The 19,901-nt window shown below is 39.9% G+C and overlaps 1 protein-coding gene across 1 annotated transcript in view; it reads left to right on the top strand.

The window, feature by feature from the left end:
* Positions 1 to 19,901, top strand: part of NPR2 (natriuretic peptide receptor 2) — a 2,072,492-nt gene that overhangs the window by 1,745,648 nt on the left and 306,943 nt on the right. The window contains exon 18 of the mRNA XM_044078984.1: positions 15,601 to 15,669. Within this exon, the coding sequence (XP_043934919.1) occupies positions 15,601 to 15,669 (69 nt within the window). The remainder of the gene's footprint in view (positions 1 to 15,600; positions 15,670 to 19,901) is intronic.

Here is a 19,901-nt window from a genome sequence, read left to right as displayed (position 1 = left end):
AAATCTCAAGATGCAGGCACTCGATGCACTCCTCAGTATAGAGAACATCGACGTCTGTGCAGTAACTGAAACCTGGTTCAAGGCTCCTGAAAGCACCCCAGCACTACCAGGCTATACCTCGTATCATGCTTTTCGGCCCCAAAACCTGGGCCGAACCACAAAGGGAGGGGGAGTGTCCATATTCATCAAGGACACCCACACCTCCAGGTTAATAGCAACACATGAAGCATCAGAGACCACACAGGTGCAACTAACCATAGGCAAAACTGCTATACAACTGGTAGCATGTTATAGACCACCCTCCCAATCTCAGGAACCCCACTCAGCCTTCCTGAAGACGTTGGAGGATATGAATGTATCACAAAATACCATCATACTGGGAGACTTCAACTACCTAAACATAGATTGGGTACATTATTCTAGCCCTACCACCCTAGCCCAAAGGTTCCTGGAATTCATAAATTCAAATGCACTGGAACAACTAGTCACCTCTCCCACTAGGGGAGATAATATACTAGACCTGATCATCACAAACATGGGGACAAAATGCTCCACACCGGAGGTATACCCCTCACTAGTGACATCTGACCACAAACTAATCACCCTGGATATACATATCCCACCTCCACCCCCAGCACAAAAGACCACAGTGAAAAACTTCTCAAAAGCAGACTTCTCTTCTTAAGACTGAGATGGTATCCTTTAAGCCCACTGGGCCAGTGGATACCACATCCCACAATGCCAAATCCTTCACAAATGTTTTCTATGGACATCTCCAAGAATGCATGGATCATGCAATCCCAAATAAATCCAAGTCCCTCTCCACCAAAGGCAAGCGTCCTGTCTGGTGGACCTCAGCCATTAACAAATTGTATAACAAAAGAAGGAAGCTACTGCATGCTCTGATCAACACTAGCAGAAAACTACGTTCTCTCATAAAAACATCCAAGGCCAACTTTGAGAGAAAAATCGCTAAGGACACTAAAGATAACCACAAAGCCTTCTTCAGCTATGTTAGAAACCTGGGTGCAAACCCTCAGATATGCTCAGAGTTAGTTCACAAAAACAAAAAATACACTGAACCCACACATATTGCCAATATTCTTGCTGACAGGTTCAGTGCAAATTTCTCCCCTCCCTCTCCCCCAAAAGAAGAAATACTTATCCCAGCTGAATGTAATCTCCCTATCATCTCAGATGTCCAAGTGAGAACCGCCCTCAACAAAGCTAAAAACACAGCATCAATGGGACCTGACGGTATTCCGGGTTGCATGCTACATGAACTCCAAGAGGAGCTAAACCCACACATAAAAATGCTATTTAACCTTAGCCTTACTACAGGTTATGTACCTGAACATTGGCGTACAGCAACAGTGGTCCCACTCCACAAAGGGGGTACCTCTACAGTCCCTGGGAACTACCGCCCCATAAGCTTAACCAGCCTGGTCTGCAAAGCTATGGAAAGAATCATTATGGAACTCATAAACAGAGACATTGGGGACCTACAGACACTTGACCCCACCCAGTTCGGCTTTGTAAAGGGCAGATCCTGCCTTTTGAACCTGGTTGACTATTTCGAAACAGTCACTAGAGCCATTGATGAGGGCAAAGCAGTCCATACAGCCTACCTGGACTTGGCTAAGGCCTTCGACACAATACCCCACTCAGGCATCATAGATAAGCTCAACAGCTTAAACGTAAACCCTTATGTCACTAGATGGGTTGCAAACTGGCTAAAGGACAGAACCCATAAAGTTAAAATCGCTGGAGCAATGTCAGACTCAAAGCCAGTCACAAGTGGTGTCCCACAGGGATCTGTCCTGGGACCCCTCTTGTTCGGCATTTATTTCTCAGATGTTAAAGCATACATGGGAGGGTTGTGGCTGACAAAGTTCGCAGATGACTGCAAACTAGGCGCCATAGTCGATACACCAGTGGACACATGCATCCTACAAAAAGGCCTCACAGAAACGGACAACTGGTGCCAGAGTCATGGCCTTAAACTAAATGCCAAAAAATGTATAGTCATCCCCTTTGGGAAAAACAAAGTACCCACAAATTATCACATAGACAGCAACCTACTGAGTACGGAAAAAGTAATCAGAGACCTAGGGACCCAAGTCGACAGCGACCTCTCATTTGACACCCATGTTGCCAAAGTAGTTAGAAAAACATTCTACCTTGCACACCTTATCATGAAGGAATTCACATCCAGATCCAAGGATGTCATTGTACCCCTATACTCCTCCCTCATCAGACCCATGATTGAGTACAATGCCCTATTTGGTATGTACCTCACCCGGCATTTGCAACAGCTGGAGCGACCACAAAAGTACCTCACCAAGAGGATCAAGGGTCTCCAACATATGTCTTATTCTGCCAGACTAAAGAAACTCCAGCTCTATTCAGTAGCATACCGCCTGCTCAGAGGTGATCTCTGCCTGACGTACAAGGCCATGTCCAATCAAGAACTGATGGACATGCTCCACCTCAAAAAATCCAAATCCATCAGGACCACAAGAGCTAAAGACTTGAACCTCGGCACAAGTATGAATAGGACATGCTGGAGGGACAGATTCATAATCCAGAGGCTTCCCATGCTCTGGAACAAGATCTCAGTTCATGTTAGGCAGAGCCCCTCACTGACTCTCTTCAAGAAAAATCTTGATGAGTGGATGGGAGATCGTAAGTTTACCCCAGGGGTCACATCTGTGTCACTACTAGACAGGGGCACAGTAAACTAATTCCATTATATAAGGGGACCTTCACTGTGTCACTACTAGACAGAGGCACAGTATTCTAAATCTATTCTGTGCATTTTTGTACCATTTCATGGGGTGGCGAAAGCCACATCACTATGGCTAGGCTTACAAATGCCCCAGAGCAGATAGCCTAGTACTAAACTATGAAATTATGAAACTTGTCTGGAGCTGGATTTGGAGTCTGCTACTTTTACAGTGTGGGTTCTGTCAGTAAGCCAGTTGGCAACCCATTGAGTGATGCAGGGATCAATGCCCAACTTACTAAGTCTATCTATGACTTCAGAGTGGGGGATGGTGTCAAAGGCCTTGGTGAGGTCCAGATAGGCTGTGTGGACCGCCTTACCCTCGTCCACGATTCTGGAGACTGATTCAAAGAAGTCAGTCAGGTTCAGGAGACAAGATCTTCCCTTCACAAACCCAAACTGGGTGGGGACCAATGTTTGAAGGTTGCCAATGTCTTTGTTTATAAGTTCCATGATAATACATTCCATGGCCTTGCAGATCAGGCTCGTCAGACTGATGGGGCAGTAGTTCCCGGGATCCAAGGTGAATCCCCCCTTGTGGAGTGGGATAACTGTAGCTGTGCACCACTCAGTGGGCACGAAGCCTGAGGTGAGGCTATGATTAAACATGACACTTAGGTGAGGTGCCACTTCATTTTGTAGTTCATGTAATACACAGCCAGGGATGTCACCTTGTCCCATGGATGCTGTATTCTTAGCTTTGGAGAGTGCGTTTTTTACCTGTGTGGCCGTTATTACCAGAATTTGACAATCTTCCGGTATGAAGATGGGCCATTTAGGGGGTGAGAGGGGGGTGAAGTTGGCACTGAATTGATCTGCCAGGATATTGGCAATATCCTCGGGATCAGTATATTTAATGCCATTCTGTTGTAGCTCAGAGCAGATCAGAGCATTGCCATTTAGATTCTTGACATAGTTATAGAATGCCTTGTGGTTGTCTTTGGAATCTTTGGCAATTTTATTTTCATAACTAGCCTTGGAGGATTTTATGAGGGATCTCAGCTTCTTACTGAGGCTGGTAAGGGAGTTTTTTGCATCCTAGGATTTTCCTCTTTTCTGCAACAGTTTCTTCCTTTTGTTGTAAAGTTTGTTTATGGCAGGGGACCACCAGATTGGCTTCCTATTTTTGGAGGAGAGCATCTTGGCTCTATTTGGGATGGCACGATTCATGCATGAGTAGATGTGCTTGTACAGTGCCTTAGTGTAGGATTCAGCAGTCAAACTTTCAGTTCCCATCTGCATGGGTGTCATGAAGTTTGCCACTTCTGACTTGAGTAGCATGAAGTTGGCTTTGGAGAAGTTTTTTTTATGGAGGTTTCCTTACTGGGGGGTGGAGGTGGGATGTGGATGTTGAGTGATTAGCTTATGGTCAGACCTGACCAACGAGGGGGTGACCATAGGTGTGGAGCATCAAATTCTCATGTTGGTAATGACCAGGTCTAGGATATTGGAGCCCCTGGTGGGACTATGGATTAGTTGATCCAGGGCATTGGAATTTATGAATTCCAAGAATCATTGGGCAAAGGTGTTGGTACACGAGTAGTTTTCCCAGTTAATGGTAGGGTAGTTGAAATCACCCAGTATTAGGGTGTTTGGTTGTATGTTAATATTTTTCAGTATGTTTAGAAAGGTGTAGTGAGCATCTTGGGGCATTGTGAGGGATCTGTAGCAAGCTACAATTTGGATTACAGTCTTACCTAGTGTTAGTTGCACCTGAAGAATTTCAGATGCATTGTGTTGGGGAACTAGCCTGGTGGTGTCAATATCCTTGGTGAATATGGACACTCCTCCACCTTTAGTGTTTCGGTCCTGATTTGGTGGCCGAAAAGCATAGTAAGAGTTGTAGCCTTGTATTGCAGGGGTACTCTCTGGAGCCTTGAACCAGGTCTCAGTTACTGCACAAATATTGATGTTCTCCATTTTTAGGAGTGCTGAGAGAGAGTGCATTTTAAGGTTTAGACTTCTAGCATTGAGTAGCACTACCTTCAGAATTTGCATGCTTGTACCTGTTACAGTGGTGGTTTTGTCCTTTAAACTTTGCCTAAAAAAGGCACAATAGGGGTGGCAAGAGCCTTAGCTAGTAACCTGTATCCTAGGGGTGACAGGTGCAGACCATCTCTGGCAAAGCATCATGGTCGGTCGATCATGTTGTCCCAGGCAGACAGATACTGGATCCCCACTGAATGACACCAGAAGCTTAGCCAATTGTTGAAGTCAATCGTTTGTCCTTTATATTGTGGTATAATTCTGGGCGAAGGCAGGATGCTACTCAGGGCTACCTGCCTGGGCCACATGATCTGAGAGCTCTTCCATGTCTCTTTTCATGTAGTCCAGGGAGGTATGTTTCAAGTCCTTCACTCCAACATGGACAATGACAAAGTCATATTTGTACTTGTTGTGGAGTGACTTGAGTGCATGCGTTATGTGGCAGATCCTGGTCCCCCGACAGACAGCTGACTGTAATTTTCTCCTTGTTCAGCCTGGTGAGAGGGATATCAGTGTGCCTGACCATAGAGTCACCTATGACTAAAGTGTTAGGTACGTTGTCTTGCCTTAGGGACTGTTGCTGGGTGGTACACTGGTGTTGTGAGCTATGTGACACTTTGGTTGTGATTGGTGTTTGTTTGCATTTCAGCTTTGGAGCTTCTTGTTGCTTGGGCAGGTTACAGTTAAGGGCCTCCGCATATGTGGATTTAATGTTGCTATGTGTGGGTTTTGGTGGTGTGGGTTTAGAAGGGCTATGTGTTGCTTGAGGTGTAGTTTGGGTGTTAACCTTCTCCTCTTGACTGTCTTGCACAATTCTGGGTGGAGAGAGCTTTGCTTCCAGTTTGGCTATGTAAGTGCATCTCTCACAGGTTGTAGTGTTGGGTGGTAGGAGGAGAGGGTTGTCTGTGTACATGAGGCAATTGCTGCATTGTCCCAGTATGCCCAGATTCACCAGGTGGACAGGAGAAATCACCGGAAGCTGACCCTTGGACATGCCTGGTTTGGTGCTTTTTTGTGAAGTACAGAAGCTGTTTTCCCTTGCCTTAGCAAGGTACTTTGCAGTTATAGGCTGTTTAGTGCCTACAATTAATTTCTTTTTATTAACAAGGAGAGATGAGTGCTTGTATCAGTTTAAGGCTTCCTAGTGCTTTCCAGCAGGTATTAGAGCAAGTGCTAGTCACAGGGATGCTTAAAGGTAAGATGAATAAAAATGGTTTATCCTAAACACTGCAGTGTGCACTAGATAAGTTAGATGTTAAAGTAGGTAACTTAAGTTTTACCTGTCTAAAAAGTTAAGTTTTAGTGGAGAGTCACTATTTTTAAAACAACAAGATAGATTGAAAGGGGGTGGTCACTTTTGTATTTTTGTATTCTGATACTATGGAATACAGTAGGATGGCCAATAAATGTAAATAGTTGAAGGGGAGTGATTTCACAAAATGATAATTTTTGTGCTTACTCACACAAGCCAGTGAAAGCAGAGAGGAAATGAGATATATGGTCAAATTAACATAAGGGGCAGGCAACTAGAAAGACAGTGGTATTTAAGAGCATGACAGTAACCGGATAAGTGGGTGGGGGGAAAATTTCTGCCTGACTCACAAGAGACAGAGCTGTGGTCTCCTTTGAAGTTGTAATATGCAGTTTAAAAGCAGAATACAAGTAAAACACAAGGTAAAGAAAACAAATCACGGTATTCAAAATATAAAAAGGCAGTAAAGTAATACAAAATACAACAAATAAAAAGCAAACTAAACTTTCCTTCACAGCAAAGTGTAGCAGAGTCTGGTGAGCTTTTTCTAGTAAAGCTCTCTCAGAATACGTTATCCTGGTTCTCCAGCTACCTGTCTGACAGATCTCAGGCTGTGAAATGGAGAAAAGGCACCTCAACCTTCCTGCCTACCCCCTCTGGGGTACCCCAAGGATCCATTCTCGGTTCAATGCTGTTTAACATCTGTATCAATAACTTCCACATAGCCATACCTAACACTAACATCGTACAATATGCAGACAACTCAATTTAGTTTGCTCAGCTTCAAACCTACCTGAGCTCCAAGCAAAAACTCAAACTGCCTTATCAACCACTGAGTACTGGTTGCTTCAAAACCACCTCTCTCTAAATGCCAACAAATCCAAAATTTTACTATTCTCTCCCTCAGAATCCTTCCATCTCAATAAAAATTCATTCCAAATTACCAGCCGTAACAACTCCACCATAGAAGTCGTTCCCTGTGCCAAACCTCTTGGGGTAACTATAGATGAATGCCTAAAATTTGATACCCACATTCAGCAAACATTAAGAAAACACATCAAAAACTTGACATGCTATACAGAAATATGTACTTTCTTTCTCTTTCGACAAGACAAACTCTCGCCATTACCTACCTACTACCATCACTAATGTACGGTGCTCCCTTACTAACCAACCTATCTTCCTCCATCTCTTCCAAACTAGAAATCTGTTATAACAAGATCTAAAAATTCACCACCAAAGCCAAATACTCCTCCCATCATTGTACTGCCCTCCAATTGTTACTTTGGCTAGAACTCCCCAACTTCCTTGACTGCCTCCAACTCACTACAGCCCACAGGCAAAGATTTAATCCTACTAAATGCCCTGCACTAACTAACATCCTACAACCATACACCCGCACAAAACTCTAAGATCTGCTCACCAAAATCTGATCACTGTTCACAAACCTAACTGTCCTGCTGGACAGCTTCGCCTATCTTTTTCTTTAGCCAAAAAATGAAATTCTCTCCCTCCTTCACTAAGGACATCTGACAACTTTGACCGCTTTAAATCTCAGCTACATTCCTACCTCTCCTCTAATTGGAAATGCAACTGCATTCTCCCCACCTAGCCTACTAGTAACTCTCCTCCATCCTGAATTTCCTGAACTCCTGGGCTCACTTTGATTGTAAACTAATCTAACAACAATATCATGAATGTATATATTGTAAATAGTTTATTTTTACCTTGCCATTCTCACCTCAGTGGTAATGATCTCATTGCTGCTACCACAAAGATTTTAGAATATATGCACCCAATGAACAACTCATGTCTCTAACTTGAAATTTAATATGTATTTTGTAACTCTTTTCATTATACTTTGTATTCTTTATATTTTCTATGTACTGTGGAGCTTTTCTCCCCAGGCCTCCATTGAAAACAGGCTCCCTGAGCCCAGTGGACCTCCCCGGTCATCAAACTGGAATAAATAAACAAATAAAATAAAATAATATGCAATATTTTGCTTTGATAAATATAATGTAACAAACAAAACTGCAGTCTAAAATTATTTTAGTGATATTTTAGTGGCACAGCATTTCTGTAGTTCCATATGCAAGAGGGTATCAAAAGCCACTGGAAAAAAAAGATTTACACTGATATTCTATTGACAGAGAAGTAATCATTACAGAGTCTATAGTTATGAAATGCATAGTAAAGTAAATCAGCTTTAAATAACTTCAAGTCAACCCCTGTTTTCTTAATGCTGATAGGTTAAGGCAGATTTATTTATTTATGTTAACCAGAGTAGAAGTCAAATCCATTTGGACTATTTACAGATTCAGGCCATGTTTACAAGTTGACAGAATAACCTTGAACATTAAGAGAAAATTAATTAGCTGTAGCATGACAACAGTAAATGTTAATTTAAAATCAAGCAAATATTTTTAACATTTTTTGACTAAAAAGATTGGTGAGTATACACAGATCATAAGGTGAAAACATAAGGAAGGCCTACGTTTTGCTCCAGCTTCCAGATAAAGTGAAATAGTAGAGCATAGCAGGGGGTAGGAAGAGATATGGTAAAGCATACCAAATAGGTCATTTAGATCTGTGAAGAAGGAGCGATGCAAGGATGGGGGGATGGAGTGGGATCAGTAGAGCATGCTAGTCCAGTGGTCACTGGGTATTAATTGTCTATCATGGAAAAATTACTTGAACAAAGGAGGTGGGGTAATGTAATCAAAGTTGAAACATTTGTATTTCTAGTCATTAAGTAGGTATCACTTGAGGTGTTGTCTGAATTGATTGTAGGAATTATTGTTTTTACTGTTAGAGGGTAAAAATTCCCACATCTTGGAAGCAAGAACAGAGAAAGCATGATCTGTATAGTAGAGTTTATTACAGGCCCTTTATAGGTTGTGGGTTGGATGGTAGGAGTGACATGAGGCTGTAAGTTGAGATACATGTGGTAAGTCTGCTGGTGAAAAAGGAAAGGACTCTTGGTTAAGTAATATAAGACTAGAGAGGCTATGAGTAATGTCATTCTGTGTTGTTGTACGTTGTGTGTTGTTCTGACTTGTGTAAGAAATCATTTGGCTTTAGAGAGAGAAGTGTTATAGTGTTCTTTTTGTGGAGGGAGGTGATTTATTTATTTTATTTATTTAAAATAAAAGGGATTTAAAGTCCCTTTTCAGCATATAATGTTGCTGCTCATTGATACCTGAAGACTACAATTCCTTGTTAAAATATTGCTCATTTATGAAAGGAGCACAACTATTTCCAACCCCAATACCCTCATTTTAGCTTCTGGAAAACTGTTACAGAAACAGTGGAATTAATGTTTCATAAAAGTACAGGAAAGCAATAATGGTTAGTGAGTGTTTCACATATGCATGCTGTTATCAACTTTTTTAATCTCTAGTAAAATGCAAATAGCCCAGGGGCATATCAGAATAGCTTGGTCCTTAGCAGTTTCCAAATGAATACAGAATGCCACGGTGGTGCAGCCGTTAGCGTTGTTGCCTCACAGCAAGAGGTTCGCCAGTTCGATTCTTGGCTGGAGCGCCTTCTGTATGGAGTCTGCATGTCCTCCCCATGGTCAAATGAATTTAAAGACATGCAGGTAGGTGCATGTGTGGGTGTCTTCCTTGAAGGTTGGGTGCTGAGCTGGCAACTTGACACCGTAAAAATTCACTGCCAATAATTAGCGGACCGGAGTTCCACTGTGGCGACCCCCTAACTGGGAAAAGACAAAGGACAGTTTTTTACTGAAGGTTTTTGGAATGTTGTTTCTTTATACATCAGTGTGACAAGTGTCTTGATATCATCTCAGTCTTTCAGGAAGTCTGAAGTCTGTGTGCAATTCAGCTCTAGAAATTACTCAGGACGGTAGTCTGAGAAGGAAATGAGCAAATGATGACTGGTTTCTACACTTTCAAAAGTTGTAAAAAACGCAAATGATAGCTAGGCATACTGTTTTATTTGTTAAAACAAGAATTTGTCAGTGATTAATACTGACCTGCTCTACACTGGATTATTAAAGTGTTTGCTCCACAGGAAAAAAAAAAAAGCATAATGCAGTAAAGGAAGACCTCGGTTCTTGATGTGCATTGCAGACATTTACAAGGTATATTGAGAGAGTTTGGCAGACACAACTCCACAAAAGGAAAAGTTTACTGGGAAGGTATAACTATGCCAATGAACGTGATCCATAAAAGGCATAATGTGCTGGGAAGATATAAGTACACCAATGAATTAAATGCTACAAGCCAGGGAGAGTTCATGCTCTGCTGACCTGGTTTCCCAGCAATAAGAAAAATGCTTTCCCTGACAAGAGTGTAACCAGAGTATGACATTTCCCCCCACAAGTCTGTGCTATTCAGTTTGGGAAAGGATTGAGAATTAGCAGCAGAGGTAGGGGGCCAGAAAAACATGCTTATAATAGTGAATGTTGTAACTGATATAATAGAGATATCTATCCTTTCACAACCCCTTTTTCCAGTATTTCCACTTGGGGTCAGAGTATCACTTCAAAAGTGACAATCATCTAATGCCAATGTTCACACTGTCGGATGGCTAGTCCTACCATGGACATATGTGTGTGTGTGTGTGTGTGTGTGTGTGTGTGTGTGTGTGTGTGTGTGTGTGTGTGTGTGTGTGTGTGTGTGTGTGTGTATGTGTGTGTGTGTATACACACACACACACACACACACACACACACATTAGAATTATACTTCACAAAGTATCTTATACTCTTAGAGATGATTCTGTAGATGAGAAATAGCAACTGCTGTGGAAATCAAATTCCATCAAGAAACAGCTGTTTTTTTTTGTAATCTGAGGGGGGAACATTAGTGGCCATAATAATTTAGTATTTATTTTAAGCAATTAAATGCTGGCTTATACTTTTGTTAGTTTCAAAAAATTTTCATCTTTAAAAAGTCATTATGGCAGTTTCATGATACAGCATCAGAATGCAGCCAGAAAAAATGTTCTAGTCACTCATATAGGGTGACTTTCAAAATGACAGTAAATCCTCAAATTATATGTGAAAAAAATGGTGTTTGTCTTGTGTATGAGAAGTGTCAGTATTAATTTTCATGCTGTGATCAGAAGAAACAGTACTTTGGATTACATCTGAGGGGTGACAGGTTTGAAAACAATTCAAGTCTATGAAGGCACACTGTCAAAAGTTCAAAATATTGCTTTTATTATAGTATTTCAGGAATACATTCAGTAAACAAAGTTTATATATTGTACAGATATATCATTTTATAAAACGGGTATGCTTCTTTCTACAAATATAAAACTTTGTAGTTTGGATCTGTACATTTATTTATTTAAATGTATTAATTCATTCATTCTCCCATTTACTTTCTATCTGTGCATCCCTCTCTATTTATTTTGATAATTCAGTACAATGTAATGACATGAAAATGCCCATTTACAATCCTATAGTTGGATTCCAAAACAATTTAGGTATGGTGCAAGGTGCTATCCTAAGCTAGAAGGGTTAAAATGATATTCCTAAAAATGACTATTACATTTCCTCATAAATTGTATGCAAATGAGGATTAGGATAAATACAAGCCTAAAAATTTAGGCTCAGTGCCATACTTGATTCCAGAAAGTTTAAATAGAAGGTAAATGGCAAGACAGACCACTGTGTTTATGTATGGCCCCATAGTGATGCCAGTGCGAGGCATTCATAATGATAAAAATGGGAGGTTAAAAATGGTACTCTGTGTCTGTAACACTGTTTGCAGTGTTACAATATATAGTGTCAAAGTTCTATGACTGTCAGAAAATACAGATTAGCAGGATACTCTTGTCCATTAGCCAAAAATAGATGAAAGGGTTGTCTTATTTTGTTTATTTGTTCCTTTATCAGTTAAAAGTACAAAATTATAAGAAGGTGTAGCTCCTCATAATCTCAGAACCCAAGTGAATAACGTAATCTCATACAGGATTAAAATGAGCTGAATCACATTCTCCCATATGCAGTCACCATCTGTCTAGTCAGGTGTTTTTCCCTCTGCCATACAGATATGTATCACCCAGACAGTAAAACAGACATGGCCTTATCCCCTAGACAGAAATCAAAATGATTATATCCTAACACATACATTTGGTGCAGACGTCATTGTCTTAAAGCTCTATTCCCCAGTCTTGTATTGATTGCTGTCTGCAGTCCTGTGACTATGCTTCTTTGCCTGTTATTTGTTATGTCTCAACAGACTACCTGTGATTATGTGGATTACAACATGGTTTCCATTAACAAAATGTAGTGTTTCTTCAAAGTGGGTGCACTTTAAGTATGGCATGGCACTCTTGTGCAGTATCTTTTGCTGCTACTAGTTAGGCTGATTTCTTAGTCTTCCATCCTTCAGATCTGTCAGATGTAGATGCGTTCCTTTGGTATATTCCCTAAATAAATAATTGGAGTTGTTAACACAGAAGTCCAGTTTTTTTTTTTTTTGGGGCACCTATGTAGGACCGAACTACCCACACTAAATTGGCCATCTTGTTCCAAGATCATGGGAGCAGGGCATTCCCAGGCAGGCAAGAGCTCTGTGGCCCATTTCTTAGTGCCCTGGAATCACCCATGAGCCAAGCTGTTTGTGTAGAGAACTGGTAGGTAAGGTGTGGGCCAGTCTTACTGGGCTTGTAAGGTGACCTACCTTCTCTCCATGGCAGAACACTACTTCTCCTGTAGTAGCTCTTCAAAGCTTCCCTATAGCTGTGCTCCAAGGGCTCCCCTTAGCTCACACTGCAATTCCACCTGGCAGCACAGGATTGATAGACCTGAGCCCACTGGGCAGAAAACCACACATGTGGCATGCCATAGCCATCTTTCTCTCCCCCTCCCCAGTATAACTGAGCAGGCAGTAGACACTCCCAGCAGCTATTTGAATGAGGGTCACTTGCAATGTAGTCAAGGCTTTATTCTTCTATGCCATGAAGAGCCTTTTTTAACTTAGACTGATATGGAAAGACAACTGTCATTTTTATAGCAGGAATGCTTTTTTCAGAAAATGATTACTAGTGCTGTTCTGTGGAGAGCTGTGCAACCACCATGCCACTGTTATCATTCTTTCAGTGGTATGAACCTATACAAGGACTGAGTCAATGGTAACAAAACAATGAAACACCCACTATATTCTTGACATGCTGCACCCATGATTACCTGACAAACAGTTAAGTCTGAATATTACAGAAATCAAAACGGATCCTCTTATAATCTAAGCAACCTAGCATCACTCACCCCATAAAATAACCAATACTACTGAGCAGGTCCTTTCCTTTTAATATAGTATTCCAGTGGAAGAAGAGGCCAGCATGAAAGCTGTTAACAAGTGGAGGGGGAAAATAGACTTGATGTTGTCCTCATCTAATTTCTAGATCAATTGCTCATTTTAATGGTGCACTTGTTTTATTAAACTGGTGCTTACTGGGCCTGTGCTGTTTGGGTGTTTATGCATGACTTTAACCGTGCAGTTCAAGAAGTGGCATTGTGCAACTTTCTGTAATATTTTGCACCTCTTGTCTGCATTGCTGTACTGTCAAACTAAAATGAGTATATCATTTTACTAATTTTGGCAAGGGCAGCCTTTATCAAATTAATATCTTCGACATTTTGCTAGATGAGATGTATTTTGCTGTTTATAGCATAGATGTCAACTTCTTTGCTGCTTTTTTTCAGGATAAATAAAAAAAAATATGGGGGAAAAACCCCAAATCAGGGATGATTTGTAAATATTACTGAGGTTCTTCACCAAGATGTACTTTTGGAAGAATAAGAATCAAGAAACTCTAATATCAGGTATTATCATTTCACTGTAATACTCAAAGATTCGCCAGAAAAGTAAAACTGTATGAGGGAGAGAACAAAATATGAGGCAAATCAGAGACATTCTGTAAAATGCATGGACAGTGGAGACTTATGACTCTCGTTCTCTCTGATTTCTTGAGTGAGGCATTTTTTATCTCATTCTTTGTGTATTTGGCAGCACCTTATTATGGTATTAAAAGTACCTTCAACGATATTTAAAAGTTTGCAAATGCAATATGTCTGTGGGCTATCATTTCATCTCCTACCTCGGTTTAGCATCAGTTACATCTTTTTTCACTTCTTCTGTGCCTTTGTTGAAGAAAAAATAGGGCCAGCATTTTCTACACCATGTACTTCTTGCCTGTCAGCATACCCTAGATGGATCCATACCTATCCTTATGGTCTTTCTGAGCCATGTAAATGCCAAAAAACAGAGCTACAAAACATACAGAACATGAATTATTTCCATCTATTCTCTAGATTGACCAGTTTCTTATTTAACTAATTCTACTTTTATCACAAAACCATCACTTAAACCCGTATGTCAAGGTAGGTGCCATTCTAATTCCAATCTGCTGCATCAGCCTTGCACTCAGTCATTCCACGTCATGTTCAAATTGTGTGCTTTGTTTCCTTATCTTTATGTCACAGTAAAGCATATCTAGATATTTACACATACATATACATATTCATATACATACACATATAAATGGTTGGCTTCACGTAGGTTGACCAGTATGCAGGGGTGTTAGAAGGAGCGGCTTCAAGATTAGACAAAAAGAGTTTTGTCTGAATGCAGTGTGCGTAGATTTTGTGTAGATGCATTTAGGGTACTACATATTGTTAAAGTAAGGGAAAAGTAAGAATTGTGCTACTTTAGACATTCTATGTTGCTGTTATTGTTCCCTGACTTTTTGTCTTGTATGTTTTAATTATCAGCAATGTGAAACTTGTGCAATTTCACGATACAGCAGTGATCTGCAATATGCCCTTTCACAGCTATTGTGTGACCTCGGACTTGTGATATATAAAGAAATCGGGCCCCCCTCCATATGGGTATTGCGGGGGATAATTATTTTGTTTTTATTACAATTTATGGCTGACTAGTTTTTTGTGCTGTGTTTTATTTGTTTTCTGCTCATTTGCACCATCCGTGAAATAAATGTTCTTTCTTTTGATGGCCACTCTTAGCTACAGTCTATCATTGCTGCTGTAATCTCATGTGTGAGTGTGTATATATATATATATATATATATATATATATATATATATATATGTTTATTTATGTGTGTGTATACAGAACAAATTGTATTTGAGACCTGAATTACATATGCTTTTTTTTGTTTCTTTTATTTTTACCTTTGTCTTTAATATTTTCATATAAGTTATATCCATGTCCATCCCCTTTATGAAGTATAAGAACTACATCTTATGACAGTTTGTGTTTTTTGCTCACCTTATTGACCCCTGTTAGGATGAGTATATTGTAGTGTTATCCCAATGCCTTATTCATGTATTCATTTTTTTTTAACTGGGTTAGTGATATGGTACCAGCATTGCCGACAGGAGTTACTGACTGTCATACAAGGATAATTTAATAGGTTCTTTCCAATAATAACATGCAGTGGAGTAAAGTGGAATAACACTTTCAACAAGTATACCTGGATGCACAAATGGTGATGAAAAGCACAATAGTCTGGACATGTTTCATGGGCAGTGCAGTTACTGGAAATGCATTAACATCCTGTTTGTCTCTCCTTGTAGGTTGTGACATTATTGAATGACCTGTATACTTGTTTTGATGCAATCATCGATAATTTTGATGTTTACAAGGTAAGGAGAATTTTTCAAGAAATGAATAAATCTTGCCACAATTGTATATAACTGTGACCAAAATCTGAGTAAAATTATTTTTCTAATACATTGTACTAATTTCCATTCTAAACACCTTTATAATAAAATCAAACCTACTTCTAATACAGCGTATACCACATTTTCACTTACAGTTTATTTTTTATAGGCTGTGTGCTTCCCATTTTTCTTATGCTTATATTGTACAAATATGCTGTGAGCAGTACCGTATCTGGCAACAACTATAAAGAATGCAGCAAATGCTACCGCTTCTAAACAGCTGCTGCTTATTATTTAGAATATCATAACCTGTGTAAATCATATAGAAATATATAAAATACATACAGTCCATGCTTTAGGAAATTGGTGGCAATACAAAATAAAAAAGATAGGCTTGTTCAGAACACAAAAATCTTTATAAATCATGTTACTTTTTTTACATTGATTTTTTTGTTATCTGTTTAAAAGCCAAACAGGGTGTTCAAAAATAAGGTGGTAATATATATTTCAGTGGGAAAAGCCTGAATGGTGTTTTCAGCTTCAGTCATAGCATCCTGCAAACTGTTGTTGAGCATTAGTAACATTTTCTGAGTCCTAAGATCATGTACTAAGCATTTTGTCACTGTTATGCCAAGAAAGATAAAAAATCCCAAGTGATACACCATAGCTGTCACAACACTGCTGCCACCATAATAAATGGAGTGGAAAGTAATTTTATACCAGGTGTTTTCCATTCTGAAGGTTTAAACACAGAGCAGCTGATTCTTAAGGGTGAATACTGGCATACCTCCTGTCAATGAAGAGACTTTCATCCCACCAACAGTTACCCTGCTAGCAAAAATTACAAAATAGGTATGTCTTGTGTTTCCTAGACTGCATAATGCCCCATACCCTACAGTATCATTGATTTGCTACAAGAATCATGATATATATCCACCTTTTGTGGCTCTGTCCTTATCTTTACTCCCTGTAAGAATACTGCAATAGGTTCATAGGTAAGTACTAGGCTTGCTGCCCTTGCAGGGCATTTTAAGCCAAGCCAATTTTCTTACACAGGTGAGACTCAAACCTTGTATCTTGTATGTATGTGGTAAACACCTTAACCATTGTAGCAACCCCCATCCTTCATAGCTAAGTACTAAACTAGCTGTCTTTGTGGACCATTTTAAGGCTAGCCAATTTCCCTTTTAAAAGTGAGAATCAAACCCTTTACCTTGCGTCTCTGAGGTAAACAACATAACCATTATGCCAACCCACAACCCCATATAAAACCCCCAAGCCAATAATAAGATGGCTCTGAGAACATCTCTAGTCAATTTGTGTTGTCTGTTTTATGCACCCCCCCCAATCTTTAAATGTATCACCTGGGTAGCACATACCACTGCTGTGTTACTTCTGCCATATTCTCCCTCTGTATTACCTATCAATGTCAAAAGTCAGAAACTTAAATAGCAAAGGAATTAATTACATATTTACTAACTCAGAAATTATATTATAAATTACACATATATAAAGTATAATGTAAAGAAAAGCAGGAAACTAATCTGGGATTAGTACAAAGAATCATTCAACCTATCTGACATGCAGAGAGCACGAGAACAACAATTATTTTAAGAAGAGTCAAGAATTGCTCCTACTCACTCTCATATCCTTCTGTATGAGGATTAACCATGTCCAGAATGGTGACTTCCTAAACAAACAGTAGGAGCACAGCCTTCATCTGCAAAAATCCAACAACCGTAGATGAAGATTAACATGTTCCATAATATAAGTTAATGGGTTTGGGGGTTAGTACTGCAGATTAAGGATATTAGCTGTCAATAAACTGTTTCTTGTAGTTGAGAGTTTCTGTTCCTCAGTCTGTTTACCTAGTGTATGACTTTCAGCAAGTCATTTAACCAGGCAGTGCTCTTAAATTAAGTCTGAAGAAGGCCCATGTAAGTAAGATTTATCATGATTTGTCAGCAAACTTGCTTGACTTTATGACCACTTACTTTTCATTAGCCCCTGCTTCATTTATGCATCAAAGCTCAGCACATGGACCAGGGCCATGTATCTAGTGACACTAAATGCAACCACAGGGCTGAAAGGCCACTAGCTTTGGACAGATTACTGAAGTGATATATTCCCTTCTGTTCCCTGAGGAACTAATATAGTAGAGTGGGTGCTGATCCAGGCAGACAATTCACCAAAGTCTTACAAAGCAACTACTGGGGCCCGTGCAGGTTATTGTACCCCAGGTGCCCCCTCAGGTTACATGTGTTACAACAGTATGCTGCATTTTCTTCTCCACAGGCCATTCAGGATAAGTGTGCATTTGTTGGAAGGCTGGTGTGCATTGAATAAAATATATTGCACTGGCAGTTTAGTAAATACATTTTGGAATGAATAACAGATTTATAAATTCCCAAGGCAAGTTTGTTAATCCTGCACTACAAGACACTTCATTTATTACCAAAAGAAATCCCCACACACCACTTTCTATTTACCCATTTCTTTACTGTTTTTATTTATTTTTTTTTTCTTGTATTTTAATTATTGTTTCTCATTGATTTCAGTTACTGGTAATAACTGCATCCGTTGTTCACTGATATTTAGGTTAATTTGCAATAGGTTCATAGGTTCATAGGTTCATACTAGGCTATCTATCCTAGGGCATTTATAAGCCTAGCCAGAATGTATTTGGCTTTCGCCACCCATTTTGAATTTATTTTGCTATGCCCTTTTTCGAGGTTAGTATACTGTGCCTCTATCTAACAGTGACACAGAAGTGATACCCGGGGTAAACCTACGATCTCCCATCCACTCATCAAGATTCCTCTTGAAGAGAGTCAATGAGGGACTCTGCCTAACCTGGACTGGGATTTTATTCCAGAGTGAAGGGAGCCTCTGGGTTATGAATCTGTCCCTCCAGCGTGTCCTATTTATTTCAGTGCTGAGGTTCAAGTCTCTCGAGCACGTAGCTCGATGGGATTTGGATTTTCTGAGGTGCAGCATGTCCATTAATTCCGGGTTGGACATGGCTTTATACGTCAGGCACAGATCGCCTCTTAACAGGCGGTATGCCACTGAGTAGAGCTGGAGTTTCTTTAACCGGGCAGCATATGGCATCTGTTTGAGCCCTTTGATCCTCTTGGTGAGGTACTTTTGGGGTCTTTCCAGTTGCTGCAGGTGTCTGGTAAGGTACATCCCAAAAGGGGCATTGTACTCAATTATGGGCCTGATGAGGGATGAGTAAAGAGGCACGATGACCTCCCCTGATCTAGATGTGAATCCCTTCATGATTAGGTGGGCTATATAAAATGTTTTTCTAACCACTTTGGCCACGTGGTTGTCAAATGAGAGATTGCTATCAACTTGGGTCCCCAGGTCCCTATATGATTTTAATGAATGGAATGTATTGTGGGTAGATTTTTACTTTAGTTCTGGTATTGTTTTTATATTTTTTACACCATCCATTCATTTTTTTGTATTTTTACTAGTTTGGTGAGACTTAGATGAGGATATTCAGTTTTGTTAGTTTTACTATGACTTTTGTAATTATTTAATTTTAATTTACCTAGTTAGAAATTAGCCTGCTTTACCAGTAATACCCTTTACTAACTGACTAATTGTGGTCAGTGTTATAGGCCAAGATTTATATAGATGGATTTCAGAGCAGGATGACTTGTAATACATACAGAGAAAGAGAGAGACAGAGAATACATTTCTGAACAAAATAGACCTGAATAACCAATCAGGAACATATTGTATGGAGTAGGGATATGCAGAGGAATGGAGAAGTAATACATGAATGATATAGATAAAGCTAAGGGCATACAAAGAAGGACAAGGTAGTGGTACTGCACCATTGTTTGAACCTCATGAGAATTTGTATAATAGCCACAGTAGATAGCACAAGCAGCAACCAGCAGTAGCAGGCTGTCATTGCAATCCCCAACGAAAAGTATATAGCAGATATGAAATACTGGTCAGTGGGTGCCCAGCAAGCTGGACACTATAATGGTTCCATGTAAGGGGTTGGAATTGTAGTACAGGAATTAAGGAAAAGGGGTATACTGAGCAGAGGGCCAGACAACAGGAGCACAGTAAGGTAAAGTAGGGTTGGTGGAGGTAGGAGGCATATTTTTTTGTGGGGAAAAGGCATCCATTTTATTATACAAGTGTTTCCTGGACATAAGTAGAAGATGGCCGAAGCTGACTAGAATGAGAAA

This window comes from Protopterus annectens, chromosome 1.part1, assembly GCF_019279795.1.
Source record: "Protopterus annectens isolate FY-2018-M chromosome 1.part1, PAN1.0, whole genome shotgun sequence".
In the NCBI taxonomy this organism is placed as follows: Eukaryota; Metazoa; Chordata; order Ceratodontiformes; family Protopteridae; genus Protopterus; species Protopterus annectens.
Note: the sequence above shows the minus strand (reverse complement) of the source record. Positions and strands in the feature narration are given on the sequence as shown.